The 18,283-nt window shown below is 46.3% G+C and overlaps 1 protein-coding gene across 4 annotated transcripts in view; it reads left to right on the top strand.

Moving 5' to 3' along the window:
- The window catches only part of DOCK8 (dedicator of cytokinesis 8), a 229,918-nt gene extending 212,065 nt beyond the window's left edge, over positions 1-17,853 (top strand). For all 4 annotated transcript variants that reach the window (XM_077908265.1, XM_077908274.1, XM_077908284.1 and 1 more), the window contains 4 exons: positions 2,419-2,562; positions 4,102-4,208; positions 13,059-13,229; positions 13,828-17,853. In XM_077908265.1, the coding sequence (XP_077764391.1) occupies positions 2,419-2,562; positions 4,102-4,208; positions 13,059-13,229; positions 13,828-13,888 (483 nt within the window). In that variant the 3' untranslated portion in view covers positions 13,889-17,853. The remainder of the gene's footprint in view (positions 1-2,418; positions 2,563-4,101; positions 4,209-13,058; positions 13,230-13,827) is intronic.
- The last annotated feature ends 430 nt before the right edge of the window (positions 17,854-18,283 follow it).

An 18,283-nucleotide genomic window follows, 5' to 3' on the forward strand; every position in this document is an offset into this window, starting at 1 on the left:
CAAGAGAGAAAGCCCTTGAAAAGAGGGGCCTCATGTAAAATAGACAGAGAGACCAGGTGAGTTCTAGTCCCAGATTCTTCCTGCAACATTGCCTGAGACACTTATTTTCATTCAGCTTCCCCATCTCTACACTGAGAGCAAGGACTCCTCTCTCTTCTCTGGTTCTGTGTACAGTAGAAGACTTTGAATCTGTTTTAATAGGGCTGAACAAGAAAGTATCTCAGAACTAGACATAGTATAAATACTTTATTTTACTTTATTTATTTTTAAAGATTTTATTTATTTATTCATGAGAGACAGACAGTGGCAGAGACACAGGCAGAGAGAGAAGCAGGTTCCCTGCAGAGAGACTGATACAGTACTCGATCCTAGGACTCTGGGATCACAACCTGAGCCAAAGGCGGACATTCAACCACTGAACCACCCAGGTGCTCCACTTTATTTTACTTTAGAATACATCTGTGTACATTTATTTGTCATTCAATTTATATAGGGCCCCAGCCTTCCCTGTGATTTGGGGTTGGCGGATCACAATTCAGCATTGTCTTTCTAGTATAAGCCCCACCCATAACACCCTGTTCATAATTTTCAATTTTCATCTCTATAAAGCAGAGGAGAAGCTTAAAGATACTTGCTAAACAATATGAGGGCAGAGTCCTTCCAGATTTTTATGATTTGCTTGCCCCTAGCCCTTTACAGTTGTCTTAGGCACACCTAACATGGCAGGAATCTTTATGGCAGCTCACTTTCATGACGTTTTGCTGGCGTTCAGCGTGGTTTTTGTAGAAACAGTACTGTTTCTTTCCACACCCACAGTTCATCAGCTTGTGCATTATTTAATTAGATTAGGTCATTTAAAATAACAACTATAACAGGCATCATCAGGTTGGTGAACGGATGTCTCATGGGGCAGGAGCAGAAGTGGTTGAGCTCACTGCCCACCGGCTAGGGTGTTCAGCAACCACATCAGAGAGCGAGCTTCAGAGAGGTGAGAGAAGTCCTGAATGAGTGGCTCAGTTAAGAGGAGGTTGGTTTAGAACGCATCCATTATATTTCTTATTGTTTTGGCCTTCTGAATACTAGGACAGGAAGGCATAGCACCAAAATAAACTCATGGTCCCAGTAAGAATCCTCACAGCATTTCTTTTATTTTTATTTTTTTAAGATTTTATTTCTTTATTCATGAAAGACACACACACACAGAGAGAGAGAGAGAGAGAGAGAGAGGCAAAGGGAGAAGTAGGCTCTGTGTGGGGAACCTGATGTGGGACTCAATCCCAGGACCCCAGGATCACAACCTGAGCCAAAGGCAGACACTCAGTCACTGAGCCACCCAGCGTTCCAAGAATCCTTGCAGCTTTTCTTGGCCTTTTTTTTTTTTTTTTTTTTTCTTGGCCTTTTTTCATTCCCTGAGAACCTCACTGTGTTAGATGGCCAGGGCTGTTGTAACAAAGGACACGAACTGCATGGCTTAAACAGCAGAAATGTGTTGTCTCACGGTTTTGGAGGCCAAGGGCCAAATCAAGATGGTGGCAGGGTTGGTTCCTTCCAAGGGTTATGGGGGAATGGATGTGTTCTGGGCCTCCCTCCTTGGCTTGTAGATGATGGTCTTCACCGCATATCTTCACATCCTCTCCCTCTACCTATGTCTCTGTGTCCAAATGTCCTCTTCTTCTAGGGACATCCACGTAGAGGGCCTATCCTAGTGACCTCTCTTTAACTTGATTACCTCTATAAAGACCCTATCTCAAATAAGGTCACATTCTGAGGTCCTGGGAATTAGGGCTTCACTATATGAAGTTGAGGCGTAGGGGCATAACTCCACCTGCAACATTCAGGAAGGACCCTACCCCAAACCCGCAGAACTTGACAACTAGCAGCTTGACCCTTAAGAGAATTCTGTTAACTAGGAAATCACCTTCAGTGTGAGTCTGAGAAGGTACAAATGATGCCAAAATCATGTTTTAAGGTGGGGCAAAACTTTGAGTGCTGTGCTTCTAATACTTTTTCCAAGTCAAGTAACTTGTTCAATAATTGGAAAGGAAACTTGACAGTGTAGAAAGAACACATGGATTTTGAATGTAGACATCATGGTGATCAAATTCCAAGCTCCCTGCTTACTACCTTGTATCATTTGGTGGCACTTCCTTAACCTTACCAATTCATCCCTGGGTAAGGTGGAGAGAAGACAGAGGTGGTTTGAAGGACTAAATTAGAAATGTATGCAAAGTTCCTGGAATACAGTAAGTGTTTGAGAAATGTTAGGCCTTTCCTTCCTCTTAACCCATCCAGATTATTTGAAATACTCTGAAAGGCTCTTTACCTGCTTCTTCAAATCCAGGTGTATGATAGTTCCAGATTTGTCTGTGGCTTACAAGACCAGACAATGACTTCCCTACTCTTATGTCTTATGTTCAGTTTGTTTTGACACCAATTGAAGTTGCCATTGAAGATATGAAGAAGAAGACCTTGCAGCTAGCGGTCGCCATTAACCAGGAGCCTCCTGATGCCAAGATGCTTCAGATGGTCCTTCAGGGCTCTGTCGGAGCTACTGTAAATCAGGTGAGCACAACCAGCTGGTGGCAACTCCTCTGGTTCTTGTTATTTTGGTTTTCATTATATATCGACATCCTCCTTTCTCGAGGTTGAGGAGAAGCCTGGTCCACACATAAATGGTATCCCTAACTTAGACCCAACACTTATGAGATTTAGAAGACTTGAGGAGACCTCTTCTGCTTCATGTAACAACCCATGGTAGAAAAGTCCCAGACATGAGTAAACCATGTCTGAGGAGGACAGTTTTCACAGAGAGATCTTCACTTGGAAGCCAGACTTGGCAGCATGTTCCAGATCTGGGGGCCTGTTACAGAGGACTTAGTAATGCCTAATTTAGGCAGAGTCATTGCAGAGCTGGAGACCAATCTAAGAATGTCTGTAGGAGAGATGGGAAAGGGTCTAGAACATGCAGCCCCTGGGTCAGTCACCCAATGAACCCAGCATGCCAGGGGTCTTGCCAGCCAGGAGTAACCAGGGACCAGGCTTCTTGGGCTACTTCACACCAAGCTGGATATTGTCAAACCCCTTACAATCCTCACTCCCAAACTCAGCATGTAACTAAACCAGTCTCAGATGCAGGGAAGTACTAGCTTCATACTTTCTGTCCAGTGGGTATCCTTAATTTCAGACCCATTTTTGTCCTTGTCTACACCTCCACTCAAAAACCCAGTGAGAACTGTGGCTTATTCCTCAGCACAGCTGGACTTGCCTGCAAAAATTGTGTCCAGATAATATCAGGGAAGTAGAAATAGCAGAGGAGAAATGACTATTACATTTCCAAGATAAAAGAAAATATTGGGAAGTTTTCACTGTAAGTCCCAATCCTTTAATGAAAAGGAAGACTTTATAAGCCCACAACCCTGGACTACATATACACTATGCATATGTCTGACGCAAGGCAGCAGTTACACAAAATGGCGCCCACCACTGGGGCAACTAAACAAGTGAATATATGAATAGACAAATCAAGACAATCCCCATTTTTAGAAAAGCAACTCAAAGCACATACCCTGTGATGCAATAGTATTACCTTTACATACAAAGGAGAGCCTATTATTAGTATAGCCTTTGATTAAGAAAATACATTTGGGGGCACCTGGTTGGCTCAGTTGGTTAAACGACTGCCTTTGGCTCAGGTCATGATCTTGGGGTCCTGGGATCAAGTCCCACATTGAGCTCCCTGCTCAGTGGGGAGTCCACTTCTCCTTCTCCCTCTGCCCCTCCCCTACCCACACCTGCTCACACGCACTCTCTCTCTCTCAAATAAATAAATAAAATCTTAAAAAAAAAAAACAGAAAATGCATTTATACTTCTGAGTATTCTCCTAAATGTTCAGACTCCTAAGAAATCAAAGTTGCCTAAGAAGTTCAGGACCTTCCTTGATTTTTTTGTTTTTTTTTTTTGCTTGTTTTTTGTTTTTTGTTTTGGTCACACCACCTACGGAATTAAGTGTTCAAACTCAGAAGTCAATCCAAGATTTTTTTCCCCCCAAGTAATTTAATTTTCTTTCCAATTTCATATTGTTCTGTTCCTTTCTTCACCAGGGACCACTGGAAGTAGCCCAAGTGTTCTTGGCCGAAATTCCAGCTGACCCAAAGCTCTATCGACATCACAACAAGCTGAGATTATGCTTTAAGGAATTCATAATGCGGTAAGAAGGAATGTGGCTGGGAAGGAAGTAGTGCAATGGTTCTCAAAGTGTGGCCCCCCAGGCCAGCAGCTGCAGCATCACCTGAGAACTTGCTAGAAAGGCAAATTCTTGGGCACCAACCAGAGCTACTGAATCAGAATCTCCAGATGTGGGACCCAGCAGTCTGGGTTTTAACAAGCCCTCTAGGGATTCTGATGCACACTCAGGGCTGAGAACCACAGCTGCAGTGTGCCAGTGTGCTGCGTGTGCCAGTAAATAACCGACATTTAAACTATAAAGTGCTTTCATGTTTATTGTCTCATGTGTGCCTCACACATCAGACAGGTATTATCACCAGCCTCGCTTTGGAAAAGGGGGAACAGAGGTTTGGAGATAGGAAATGATTTTGCCTAAGGTCACACAGCTAGTTAGTAGGAGAGCGGAATTCAAATCCAGATCTTGTTGAACCACATAGCCCATACTTCCATCTGCTGATCGTCTACAATGACTACTTTCAAGTCTGAGAGGGTGTTGGCATTGGCTTCATAAGTTTTAATATCACACAATAGCTTATTTTTCGAATCTTAAGACTAGACCCTGCCTCAAATGTGGTGAAAGGCAATTCTAAAGTTGGGATTTTCAGAAAGTATCGTGTCTCTGGTGGCCCTGTTGTCAGACATGCTTCTGTGGGGTGGCATCAAGAGTGGCCTGTTCGGGCAGCATTGGAGTGGGTCTTTGCGCAAGGTCTTGCAAGCTATTGCGGTACAGACGGTTACCGTGGGGTCTCCTGTGGCCCTAAAATGAATGATTATGAAGGATATGGTGACTTTTCACCCACAGGAGGTAATGACATCAGGAAAATGTGTACCAGACTTTCTTTTTAACCTCAGAGAAGCATTATCAAGTCTAGGAATAAACTCCCTTGGCAGATGGGGGATAAAGGAGGCTAAAAGTACAGGCTTGCTCAATTCACTGAAAACTCAGCAGCATGCCAGTGTCGGGTAGGATGAGACCTACTCCTCCTCCATAGGCTCCGGTGAGGGGTTTGCACACTTGCTGTGTGTGGAGGAGACACAGTCCATGGGCGTGTACTTGTGCACATACATGGCACACACACACACACAGATTATATTTATTAATATTTTAGTATTTGAATTGCTTCTTGTATTTGAGAGCAATTCTTACACAGAAGCTGCATTTTCTTTAGGCGATAGTGCATTTTTACAGGACAAAAAAACTAGAAAAATATTGGGGGAATTTTTTAAAATCCATTTCCTCTTCACACATCTTCACTTCAAATTATTTAGGGGGAACACCTGGGTGACTTAGTCGGTTAAGCGTCCAATTCTTGATTTCTGCTCAGGTCGTGATCTCAGGGTCCTGGGATTGAGACCCATGGCAGGCTCCCTGCTCAGGGGGGAGCCTGCTTATGGTTCTCTCTCTCCCTCTCCCCCTTCCTCACATGCTCTCTCTAAAATAAAATAAATCTTTAAAAAATAAATAAAATAAGTTATGGTCGAAGGCCCCTGAGGCTGGTAGTGTCCCTGGCCTCTCTGGAATGTTTAAGGAGACAGATCACAACCTGGATATGATCAGTTGTGGGAATACAGGACCCCTGTGTGCACGGCTAAGTACCGACACGGAAATCCAGGGTTGCAGGGTTCAGAAAGGGACAGTGCCTTAGAGGCTGGAGGGCCGGGGGAGCCTCTGGAAACATCACTTAAACTTCATCTCAAATATTTAGGTAGAACAAAGTGGGTGATCAGAAGAGGGAGCCGTGGCCGGTAAAGCAACCAACTGCCCAAACTCCAGGGGTACCTCTGGGCTCTTTGGAGTCAGCAAGAGCTGCACGTTCCCGGGAGCCTGCCAGGACAGGAGGACGGAGGAACGACAGCAGTAGGGGAGATGGGGCTCTGAACAGAACTGAACCATAGAGCAGTCTTGTTAAGAGGAGACGTGATTTTGTTTCCTGGTCTGTAAATCCTACCCTCAGGACAGCCATGGACGAGGAGACCTTCCCCTCCCCACCCCACCCCACCCCCAATTGCTTAATAGCTTCTCCAGTCCCCTTAGCAAGTTACAGCCTTTTAATGAGCAGAGTAAATATCGTGTCACACTGTTTGCACCGTGTCTTTCCTCCCTGCTCTCTGCTTCCGACAGCAGAGGTGATGCAAGAGTGGAAAATATGGAGGTTGAAGAGCTCTTAGGTTTTCCCTGGAGTGAGCTCCCGGGGCAGTGGCTTGATAAGCCCAGATCTGCAAACAGAAGTGAGCTTTCCGATGCCTCTTTGCTGAGAGCAGGAGTGTACACTTGCCAGTGGGCTGCAGCAACGTCCTGCCACCGGGCAGTGGCCTCTGACCCAGCTGTCATGGCACTGGCCTGGCCACAGAGGCCCCAGCACAGAGGACTGGCCACAGACAGCCCGATGACAGAGGACCCAGCCACAGAGGACCGGCCACAGAGACACCTGCCACAGGGCCTGGCCCGCCACAGCTGCTGCTCATCCAGCCAGTCCTGCAGCCCCTCAGCCAGCTGTCAGGTGGGGACCTGGATCCCCTCCTGCCTTTTCCTGTGATAAGACAAAAACACTTCAGGGCTTCGGAAGCCAAGATGGTGAGATACACCATTCTGCTTCCTTCCTCTGCTGCCACCCCTCCCCCACCCCCTCCAAAGGACTCAAGCCTTTTTAGACAATGCAACCAGAGCCAATCTGAGTTTTTAATTTTCTCCTTAACGTTTCTGCCTCAGCTCAGGCTGGTGTAACCAAATACCACATACTGAGCGGCTCAGAACAACAGCCATTTATTTCTCCAGGTGTTGGAGGCTGGGAAGGCCGAGATGAGGGTGCTGGCAGGCTGGGCACCTGTCGTGGGCTCTCTCGCTGGCAGGGCCACCTTCTCCCTGTAGCCTCACATGGTGGAGGAAAGAAGAAAGCTCTCTGACAAGGGCACTAATCCTATCATGGGGTCCCATCCCTAAGGGCATCTACACCAGGATTCTTCCCACAGGCCTTCTCTCCAAATACCATCACATGGGGTGTTAGGAGTTTAGGGGGCAGGTGTAGGACACAGACATTCCGTCCATCGCATCCTCTGAACTCTCATCCTTACATAGACTAAGTGATCTCTACACTGATTTTTATACTTCGATAAAAGGTCACATCCTCAACAGCACTAGTTGTAAGTTGTTTATAGAAGTGGTTTCCCCCACTCAGACAGGCTTCTCATGTACCTATGGTCACCGAGTCAGAAAACCGGGCTGTGGGGTGATTGGCGTTTTTGTTTTTGTTTTTGTTTTTTTTAAAGATTTTATTTATCTATTCATGAGACACACAGAGAGAGGCAGAGGCACAGGCAGAGGGAGAAGCAGGCTTCCACAGGGAGCCTGATACGGAACTTGATCCCCAGATCACGACCTGAGCTGAAGACAGATGCTCAACTACTGAGCCACCCAGGTGCCCCGGGTGGTGGTGTTTTTAAGCTGCAGTTAGGGTCCGTGAAGAGGAAGGAGCGAGAATTCACCCAATTGGCCAAAGGAAAACCAACTGTGTATAGTGTAGGTAGAAACCCTATACACAGGAGGTAGGAAGAGATTTGAATATTTGAAAACAAAGCCTTAAACATCAGGAGGGGTTGCGCTGAAGCGATCGGTGGGGGGGACATAGGAATGACTTTTGTCACTTTTCTAGGGTCACAGAGACCTCATCAGTGGGCCAAGGATGCTGGAAAACTGAGAGCCCGGGCTTTTCCCTCCCTCCTGGTTCCTATAATGATTCTAAACAACAACAACAACAACAAAATCCATTTTGGTTATAGTGTGAGCTTATCTTTCTCTCTTAGCTCCCCCGTCCCCCAACTCTCATGAGCGAGCTCATGGCCCTCAGGGCTCATTCATGCTCTCTCACACCCCAGGGTTGCTGGGGCTGGTACTGAAGAGAAGATTACATAAGCCTGTGAACCCCAGGACTCTGTGACTCTTCAGGACAGAAGTCCAGTGCCTGTAAGAGGTTAAGGCCGCAAGTGTAATGTGCATCAAGCACTGGTCTGATCTGGTGAACCTGGATTCTAGTGTTTTCCTTAGGTCCTCAGAATCTGCTTCCAGGTGTCAGATGTGAGGCTGGACATCCTCTGAAGCCCGGATCCCCAATCTAGCCACCCCCCTTCCCACATCTGGCTTTTTAGGAGGAGGGGAAGGGCCACTGTACCTTCCATGAGACCAGCAGCCACACAGACCCACCCAGGGGAGGTAGAGGTAGCTCCAAGGGGACAGCAGCAAGAACCTGCCCCTGGTCTGCCCCAAGGTGCATTCCCTGCCCCCACAGCCCTGTGTCCTACAGCAGTGGGGGGCACACAGGATGGTGCTTTTCGTTAGGCCATCACCCCTACTTCACTCCACGAAAAGCCAGCAACGAGGACCGTGAAGCCCTCTGTGGTGGCGGCTCGGCTCGATCCTCACACACCTGACACCGCTTCATCCCCATAAACCCACTTTATAGATGAAGGAAATGGGGCTGAAGGTTATAATTAGCCCAAGGTCACTGGTGAATAAGAGGTGGAAACCAAGATTTAAAGTCTTCACCTGGGACAGGTGGCCGTTGGGTCTGGGGTCTGGGGTCTGGGGTCCTGCAGAGGCCGGCCAGGGACGGAGCAATTCAGGGGCTGAGTGGAACGAGACCACCGGGGAGGTGGGCCTGGCCGAGCCCCGGCGCTCTCACACCTGCCCCAGCTCTGCCGGAGCAGAGGCCACCTGCTTCCCACCCCCCCCACCCCCCCACCCCCCACAATGCCCTGTCCCCACATCATCCTTCCCAGCCATAAAGGGCCTGGAGCACAGTCCTGGGGGACAGGAGGAGGCCAGTCCTCAGCTTCTCCTGTATCCCTGTCAGATGCTCCCCATTCCAGCAGTTCTGCTTCTTTACTGGCCCTGAATAGAGGCTTGCTCAAGAGGTACCGGGAAGCAGCTGAGAAAGGCCAAGTCCTACCAACTGGGGCTCCAGACAGAGTTCTTTCAACTTGAGACCAAGGACATATGCCTGGATTCTAGCTGCTAAGGCCAGTGTCTTCCCAGGTGGAATATGTGGTGTTGCAGGTTAGAAGCGTGGGCTCCCCCGAGCCAGGTTGCCTGGGTTCAATTACCCACCGTGCCTTAACTCGCTGTGTGACCTTGGGCAAGTTACCTGGCCTCAGTTTCTCCATCTTTAAAATGGGAACTATAATCATAACTATGTCTCAGATCTAGTGTCAGGATATGATGCCTTAATACACAGAGCTTAGAATAGGCCTTGGCACATACTAAGTGATTGATAAATGTAACATCATTTGGCACATACTAAGTGAGGCAGATAGAGACCAGAGCAATTGGGGGAAATAGAAACTTAACCATCTGATTTAAATATAGACATGGCCCACCCATCATCTGGGTGCCTCTGTAAGGTTCATGCCAGGAGACACAGTGGGGCTGAGGAGACATGAGCCGAGGAGCGGCAGGACTCTGGATTTGCACCTGACCCTGCTGTTCCTGCAGGTGTGTGACACAGGACAGGCTTTCCATCTCTGCATCCTTTGCTAACTGGGAAAAACAAGGGGGGCACCTGGGTGGCTCAATCTATCAGGTGTCTGCCTTCGGCTCAGGTCATGATCCCGAGGTCTTGGGACCGAGCCTCAGGTTGGGCTCCCTGCTCAGCAGGGAGTCTGCTTCTCCCTCTCTCTCTGCTCCTCCTCACCACTCATGCACATTCTCTCTCTGTGTGTGTCTCTCATAAATAAATAAAATATTTTTTTTAAAAATTGTGAAAAACAAGGGACAGGAATATAAACTCTAATATTTCATGGTTCTCATATTGAACGAATTACTTCTTTACTCAGACTGGGTCCGTGAAGAACCATACCCGTAAGAACAATAAGAATTCTTACTCAAAGTTTCTAAGCATTGTGTATGTTTTCACTCATTCAGTCCTTACAAGAATTACGAGGTGAGCTATTATGACCTCCATATCACAGGTAAAGAAACTAAGGCACGAGAAAGTTCAATCCCTTGCCTAATGTCACAAAGCTGATGTGCAGCAAAGCAGGATTTAGAATTGAATGCTCAGGCTCCGGAATCTATACTCGTAACTCTGATGCCATGCTGTTCTCTTTAGGAACTACATTCAGTTGCTCGTAACAGGGAATGGAAGGAAGATGGCTTAAATAAGATAGGAACTTATTTTGCTCTTATTTACAAGAAGATCAAAGGTAGTCATCCCAGAACTATGTTATCAGTGACCCTGGCTCTTTCCATTCCTTTGCTCTGCCGCCCCGATTATGGTGCATCCATCCTCACCGTCGCAAGATGGCTGCTAGGGCTCCAGCCATCGTGACCACATCCTCAGAAAGTATCAGGAGTAGAGATGAGGAAAGAGCAAAAGCCTTACCCCCTTTGAAGAGCTTTCCTGGTGACTTCGTTTTGTATCTCATCAGCCATCGCTGTTAAGGGAGGCTAGGAAATGGAACTTCCCAGGTAGGCTCACCGACTGGAGTTCTGTTACCAGAAAAGAGAGAGAATGGACTGAGGAAGGAACTAGGAGTTGTTTGCCTTCCCAAGGGCTGATGTGAGGGCTGTGCTAATGGAGCATCATGGAGGAGGGAGGCCGACAGAGACAGAGTTGGGGTTCTGACAACCCTCCTGCAGAAAAGACACCGAACTCCTTACAGAGATCTCTGCCCCTGGAAGAGACTGTCTGCACATGCCAGGAGCCACATTCTGGAGCGAAAATGCCCTTCCTTTCAGTCTGGTTTCTGTAGGATTCTGAGTGCTGGAAACCTCCAGGCACATCTGCTATAAGAAAATGCTTGTGTTCAGTGACCTTATCAACAAAGGCAGAAACAAAAAAAAAGGTGAACTTCTAGAATGGTGGTACCCCTGAGTGAGAGCAGCCCAGTCCGTATTTGTGGACCTAATGAAAATGGTACAGATAAGGCCATTTAAACAATTATTTGCACCATAGTTCTATGATGATGTGTAGATTTCCCAAGAGAAATGGCCAACTTTGAGAACGTAGATTTAGGGCATGGCTCGCTCTTTTTTGTTTTGTTTTGTTTTGTTTTGTTTTAAGATTTTATTTACTTATTTGACAGAGAGAAAGAACACAAACAGGAGGAGGAGCAGAGGGAGAGGAAGAAGCAGACAACCTGCTGAGCAGGGATTGGGGCTCAATCCCAGGACCCCGGGATCATGACCTGAGCTGAAGGCAGATGCTTAACCAACTGAGCCACCCGGGCGCCCTTAGTGATTATATTTTTATTCCTAGAAGTTCCATTTGGTTCTTTCCTGAAATTTCCTGGTCTCTTTTTTTCAGACTCTCCAATTTTTTTAATCATGAATTTTATGGTGTTTTTTTTTTTAATTAAGATTTTATTTATTTATTTGTGAGAGACACACAGAGAGAAAGAGGCAGAGACACAGGCAGAGGGAGAAGCAGGCTCCATGCAGGGAGCCCGACGTGGGACTCGATCCCGGGTCTCTAGGATCACGCCCTGGGCTGAAGGCGGTGCTAAACCGCTGAGCCACCGGGGCTGCCCTATACGTTTTTTTAATTACACTTCTGTGTTAACTTTGGTCTTTCTGTTATCCTGCCATCTCAGATTCGTACTGAGCTATTTCTTCTGCTGGTTGCGTCTGTTGGCCCTCCTCCCTCAGGATAATCAGTTTCCTCATATGCTTTGTGACATTTTATTGTGAGCTCATCTTTGGCAAGGGACACTCTTCCTGTGGGTGGCCCCTGAGCCCCGACTGAGGAAGCGTTTCTTTAGAGCAACTTCACCTTCATTTCCCTCTGTGCTGTAGGGATTCCAGTTATCTTGGTTGCTTTTAAAGTACGTTTCTCACCTTGGAGCGCTTACCACACAGGAGTATAAATTTGTGACTCACACCCACATGTGGTGCAAACCTAGAATTTCAATTCCTTAGGGTGACTTTCTTTCCCACTGACAGCCCCTAAGTCTTCGCAAGCTTTCGCCTTACCTCTCTGGACAAGTGGCAGTATTTGTCTAGATCTCCTTTCATGAATGAGGCAGCCTTTCAAGCCCCCAAAAATCTTTGCAGGCGACATATCCAGAGCCCCGCTTTGCCACTGGCCAAGGCTCCATTTCCTGTCCCGTGTGAGCACCCAGCACACGGTCCTCTCCCAGGCTCCAGGACCTGTGTGCAGTCTTGACCTGTGGCAGCTGCCATGGCCTCAGCTCCTGCCATTACTCTGATTATGACTTTTCTCGTCCTTTCTGGCACCTGGGGCTTCCCTTTATCTTACAACAAATTTTCTGCTATGCTTTCCCTCCAGGTGTATATAGCAGGAGAGGGGTGGGGGCTGAGTGGCACCTGTTCAGTCGGCCACGTGACCCTAAATCACAGTGAGTTTCTTGTGAGCATAACAATGTCCTTGAGTTTGACTCCTGGACTCACCACTTCCGCACAGTGTTATCTTGGTCAGGTGACCTAACATTTCTGAGCTTCAAGGACAAAATGGAGATAAATACAGACTTTCCAGATTTGCTGGGAAAATGAACCAGATGGCATGTGGAAAACTCTTTGTAATAGTGCCTAGCGTGTGGCAGCTCAGGACATGAAGATCTCTGGGTCATTTTCAAAAACAGAAATTCCTGGGTGTTACTCCTTAGAGATTCTGATTCATTAAATCTGAGATATGGTGCAGAAGACTGAATTTGGAAAGGCTCCACCGGCAATCCAGATAGAGCCACCAAGTTTGTAGACACTCTTGGAGGTACTCAAGATGCTCGATAGCATCTAGGCACTTCAAACTCCTGTGAAATAAAACTCATCTCTCCCCTCTCCCCCCCCCCACACACACACACAACCCTGATGTTTGCGTCTCAGGTGCGGTGAGGCCGTGGAGAAAAACAAGCGTCTCATCACTGCGGACCAGAGGGAGTATCAGCAGGAGCTCCGAAAGAACTACAACAAGCTGAAAGAGAACCTCAGGCCAATGATCGAGCGGAAGATTCCAGAACTCTACAAGCCAATATTCAGAGTTGAGAGTCAAAAGAGGTAAGTTCAGGGCCGAGGCCTCTTCCTGGGGCATGAAGGACAGCAGTGAGGGCCCGGTGGTCAGGGCGCTCTGCTGCTCTCGGGGGCTGGGAGTGCACCTGCGGTCAGAGAAGATGCCAGAGCCCTGATCTGTCCTGCTTCCACCCTGACTACTTCTGCTCCTTCTTTCTTCTCCTTGACCTCCCTGGGACCCCTTCATGGTGGCCTTCTTTTTTTTTTTTTTAAGATTTTATTTATTTATTCATAAGAGACTCAGAGAGAGAGGCAGAGGGAGAAGCAGGCTACCTATGGGAAGCCCGATGTGGGGCTCGATCCCAGGACCTTGGGATCACTCCCTGAGCCGAAGGCAGACACTCAAGTGTCCCTCCTGTTGGCCTTCTTCCCATGGTCTTCCCAGGACCCCCTTCCTCCTGTGTTTTTCCTGGTTTGCTGTGAAGGGATCTCAGGACCTTTGCTCATGCATGAACTTCCTGAGTTCCCCCCAATCCTTGTCTTTTTCCATGGGTGATTCCCCCCACCTGCATTCCCTCTCTTTAAAAGGCTACTTGATATTTCTTACCTGTTTTCTCCCCCCTCTCTTTCTCCTTTGTCATTTCAGAGACTCCTTCCACAGATCTAGTTTCAGGAAATGTGAAACCCAGTTGTCACAAGGCAGCTAAGAAAAGCTGTCCTCTCACCTGGAGACTGAGGCTCTATGACCCTGGAGAAGTACTGGCTGGTACTTAAAACACAGGACATTGGCTGCACAGGACGGACTACATGCTCCCTGAGCAACCAGCTCTTTGGAAGCTTTGGAATCCCAGTGACCGTGGGATTTACACCAAAATGGGGTCTGATCAGATTTGGGCCTTACTGGGGGTTGGGGATAGAGGAGGGTGGTTAAATACAGGAGCCTGTGTATTTATCAAAGCACGGTTTTTCACAATACTGTACAAAGCAAAGCATCAACCGCATCTCCTGCTGAGTGGTTGGTCGCTGTCTATGGGGGTGAGACGACTTCCTCGGGCCAGATTTGGATTTACAGGAAAAACCCAAATTGCCCATGGGAAGATGGATAAACTGTCTGCTGTCCTATTCAGAGCGAACCTCACTCATTCCGTTTATGGGAAAGGAGGGTGAGCTAGCAGGAGTGCAAAATGCGTTCAATAAATCTGTGAGGGGGGCCTCACTCAAAATTTAAAAATCATAATGATGATTGGAAACTTGGACATAGATGAGTTATTTGTGGACTCATTTGTTACCTTTTTGGTAACGGTGGACTAACTTTGTATAGTTATTTTTGCTTCCTTGTTACTATATGTTAAGTTAATTTAACACGTGTTTATAGAGAAGCAGGCTGCACTCACTGATGAAGGAGATGCATGGTACTTCGCTACATTCACTCAAATTCATTCCGACCTCCATAATGCTTTGCATCTTTTCCTTCTGCTCCTCCTCGCTCACTCTGCTTCTCCTCCTGCCGGGGACCAAGTTTACTTTTATAAAAGGATAATAGCACTGCTTTCATTTCAGAACATCATGCCGTCTGTCAGCTTGTGCGTATTGGCTACAGAGCAGATTCAGCTTCAACTTCTTCTGACAATGTACTTTAGGAGACAGAGGAACAAAATTATTGCTTGAGGATTAAATTATATATTTTTATTATGCCTTGTTGACCTTGGCTGGTACTAAAAATGTAATCTGAATCGCAAGCAAAAATGCTTCCCTTTGCCACTTGTGGTTTTTTATTTTGACAACTTGTAACTCTTGCAAAGCACTTCAGAGAAGAGGAATGCATAGTCATGGGCCTCCCGACAGTGCTACCCTGGGTCGCACCGCTTATGCAATATTTAATCTGATGTTCATAAAAGATAATTTAATTTGGAGAATTCAGAACTTTTTTGGGTGCTTATACCATCAGGTATGCATGAATTTATATTCTGAAAGTGGTCTTTTTTTTTTATCATCACTAAAGCTTACTCATTTACATGGTACATTTTTTGGCTCTCAGGCATTTGGGGGCAGGACTCTTTCTAAAGTGTATTAGACACTTACTGGCTTTCCTAAATGAGTACATATGATGTACTTTAATTCCAGATGCTGTTCAGTGTCTTCTATGTGGGAGGTACTGGGTGAGATGGAGATCAAGTCACATTGTCCCTATCCTCCGAAGCCCACCAGCTCAGTGAGGAAAAGCATCTCTACAGGTAGCCACAATACAGAGAAGACTAGAATAGGCCCTCCAGAGCATAACCTTTCATGAGCAATTCAAGGTGGGGCATCACTACCAGTATTGATTATATTTTTGCCCTCAACCAGTAAGTGTTAGGTTACCTAACAACTTAGGTACCGTAAGTTACCTACGGCTGACTTCTAACTCCAAGAGCCCTCTTACTCCTAATGACCTAAGATATTCCTGATTAAATGTCCCCTGCTTTTTTTTTAAATTTTATTTATTATTCATGGGAGACACAGAGAGAAAGAGGCAGAGATACAAGGCAGAGTGAGAACCAGGCTCCCTGTAGGAAGTGTGATGCGGGACTCGATCCCAGGACCCCAGGATCATGCCCTGATCCAAAGGCAGATGCTCAACCAGTGAGCCACCCAGGTGCCCCCAAATGTCCCCTGCTTTTAGATACCTGTTGTCACTTTTTTTTTTTTAACTCTCTCTTGTACCACAGTGGGTGCTGCTTGCTTCACGAGTTTGGGGACCATGTTAACTGCTACATCCTACCCTCCAACCCAGTGCTGAACACATGGAGGACTCTTGATAAGTGTTTGCTGGATGGCTACACTAATAAATGAATGAGTATGAGTAGACCTGCTCCTGGAATAGCACTTCCCCTTAGAAATGCGATGCAGCCCACATAAATAATTTTACATTTTCTAGTAGCAGCAGCAGTAAAAAAAAATCATACGAAGAAATGGGTAGAATTAATTTTAACAATACATTTTAGTTAACCTGCTATATAAAAACATTATCATTTTAACACATCAATATAAAAAGTATTAGCGAGATATTTTACAACCTCTTTTTATACCATCTTCAGTGTCTGTATGTATGTATTTTACACATACAGATTGTAATCTCAGTTAAGACCAGTCACATTTCTGGTGCTCAATAGCCACATGTGGCTAGTGGCTACGATATTGGACAGTGCAATTCTCGAAGCTTCCAGCTTTTGCAACTTGATGCCTCTGAGGTGTGGGCTCTGAAGATAGTGGGAATAATGTCTGGAGAGAGAACGACAGAATTCTGAGTGAGAGCCCGTGGGTTTCCCGTAAGAGGTGAAGAGGAATGCATAGTCATGGGCCTCCCGACTGGGGGTTTGGACTGGCCAGCCTTGGCTTGGGTTCTCATATCTTCCTGAGCTACTCCTGGCTCTTTTCTCAGTTTGGAATTGGGGGTTTGGACTGGCCAACCTTGGCTTGGGTTCTCATATCTTCCTGAGCTAATCCTGGCTCTTTTCTCAGTTCCAGAGAGTTTAGCTGTTCCTCATGTAACGGTTATAAATATAGTAGTGTCATTGCTGTACTTCTATAAGTAATGGCAGAAACAAAGACCCCGGACACAGGTCCTCTTAACCCTTAAACATGGGGTTAAGAAAGAAGCATTTTTGGGACACCTGGGTGATTCAGCTGTTGAGCATCTGCCTTCCGTTCAGGTCGTGATGCTGAGGTCCTAGGATCGAGTCCTGCATCAGGCTCACTGCAGAGAGCCTGCTTCTCCTTCTGCCTATCCCTCTCTCTGTGTGTCTCTCATGAATAAATAAATAAATCTAAAAAAAAAAAAAAGAAGGAAGCACTTTAAACATTCCTTAAAAAAAAAAAAATCATTCCTAAAGGAGGTAAAGCAAATGAAGCCTTTTGTTTTTCTAAAAATTAGAGAAACCTGATATACCACGATAGCATCTTGATTTTACTTTGGAAAACCCTTCTGCACAAGGGTTTTGGAGGATTTGGCTGATTAGCCTCATGCTGCCTCTCCTTCATCAAGGTCAAGGATGCAACTATCACTATCTCTTAAGGCTCTCCAGGAAGGGGCAACTGGCTGGCTCAGTAGGTGGAGCACGTGACTCTTGATCTCAGGGTTGTGGGTACGAGCCCCACCCCTATGTTGGATGTAGAGATTGTTTAACAATAAAATCTTTAAAAAGGAAAAAAAAAAGGTGCAGGAAAATGAGTCATGCTGCACAGACCTGATTGGGTTGTCAAACCACGCACTGTCTTCAACTCTCTAATTCTATTCCATAAGGAGTCCTTTCCAAGACAATTAGATTGGTTTTTGGTTTTAAAATGGAAAACTTTAAGAACTGTTGTAGATAATTGTGGTCGCAAGTATGTTTTCAAAAACAGGGAGCCTTTGTTTTGCCTTAAATGTATTTTTACATGCTGGTTACCTTAGATGTTGTAAAGCTACTATTAAGTATCATTTTGCAAGCAAAACAAAACACCACAAAGGTTCTAATACATCCCAGAATGCTGGGTACGTACGTCCCCAGTATCCAGTGTATCGCTCTTTTGGAGTGAAAGCAGTGCTTCCCAGTCTTTTTCACATGGTGGGTTTAAATGTTACCTGTTGAGGCATAACAAATAGCCCACAAACTCTTTAGCTTCAAACAGCAATAAACAATCCTCGCCCAGTTACTGCGGGTTTGAAATTCAGGAGTAGCTTACCTGGGCAGTCCGATTTGAGATGTCACGTGAGGTTGTAGTTGAGATATTGGCCAGAGCTGCCATCATCTGAAGGCTGGACTGAAGCTGGTGGATTTTGTTCCAAGGTGGCTCATTCCCAACATAGGAAAGTTGGTGCTGGTCATTGTTGGGAGGCTTTATCAAGTTCAGGGGACCTGTCCCCACACTGCTGGAGTGCCCTCCTGACATGACTGCTGACTCCCCAGGGGTAGGGATACAAGGGAAGTAAGATGAGAGTGGCAATGTCCTTTATGACCTAGCCTCCAAAGCCAGACTCCCTTACATCTGCCATATTCTATGCTTTATTTTTTTTTAAGATTTTATTTATTTATTCATAAGAGACACAGAGAGAGATAAAGAGGCAGAGACACAGGCAGAGG

The sequence above is a fragment of the Canis aureus genome, chromosome 1 (assembly GCF_053574225.1).
Source record: "Canis aureus isolate CA01 chromosome 1, VMU_Caureus_v.1.0, whole genome shotgun sequence".
NCBI lineage: Eukaryota > Metazoa > Chordata > Mammalia > Carnivora > Canidae > Canis > Canis aureus.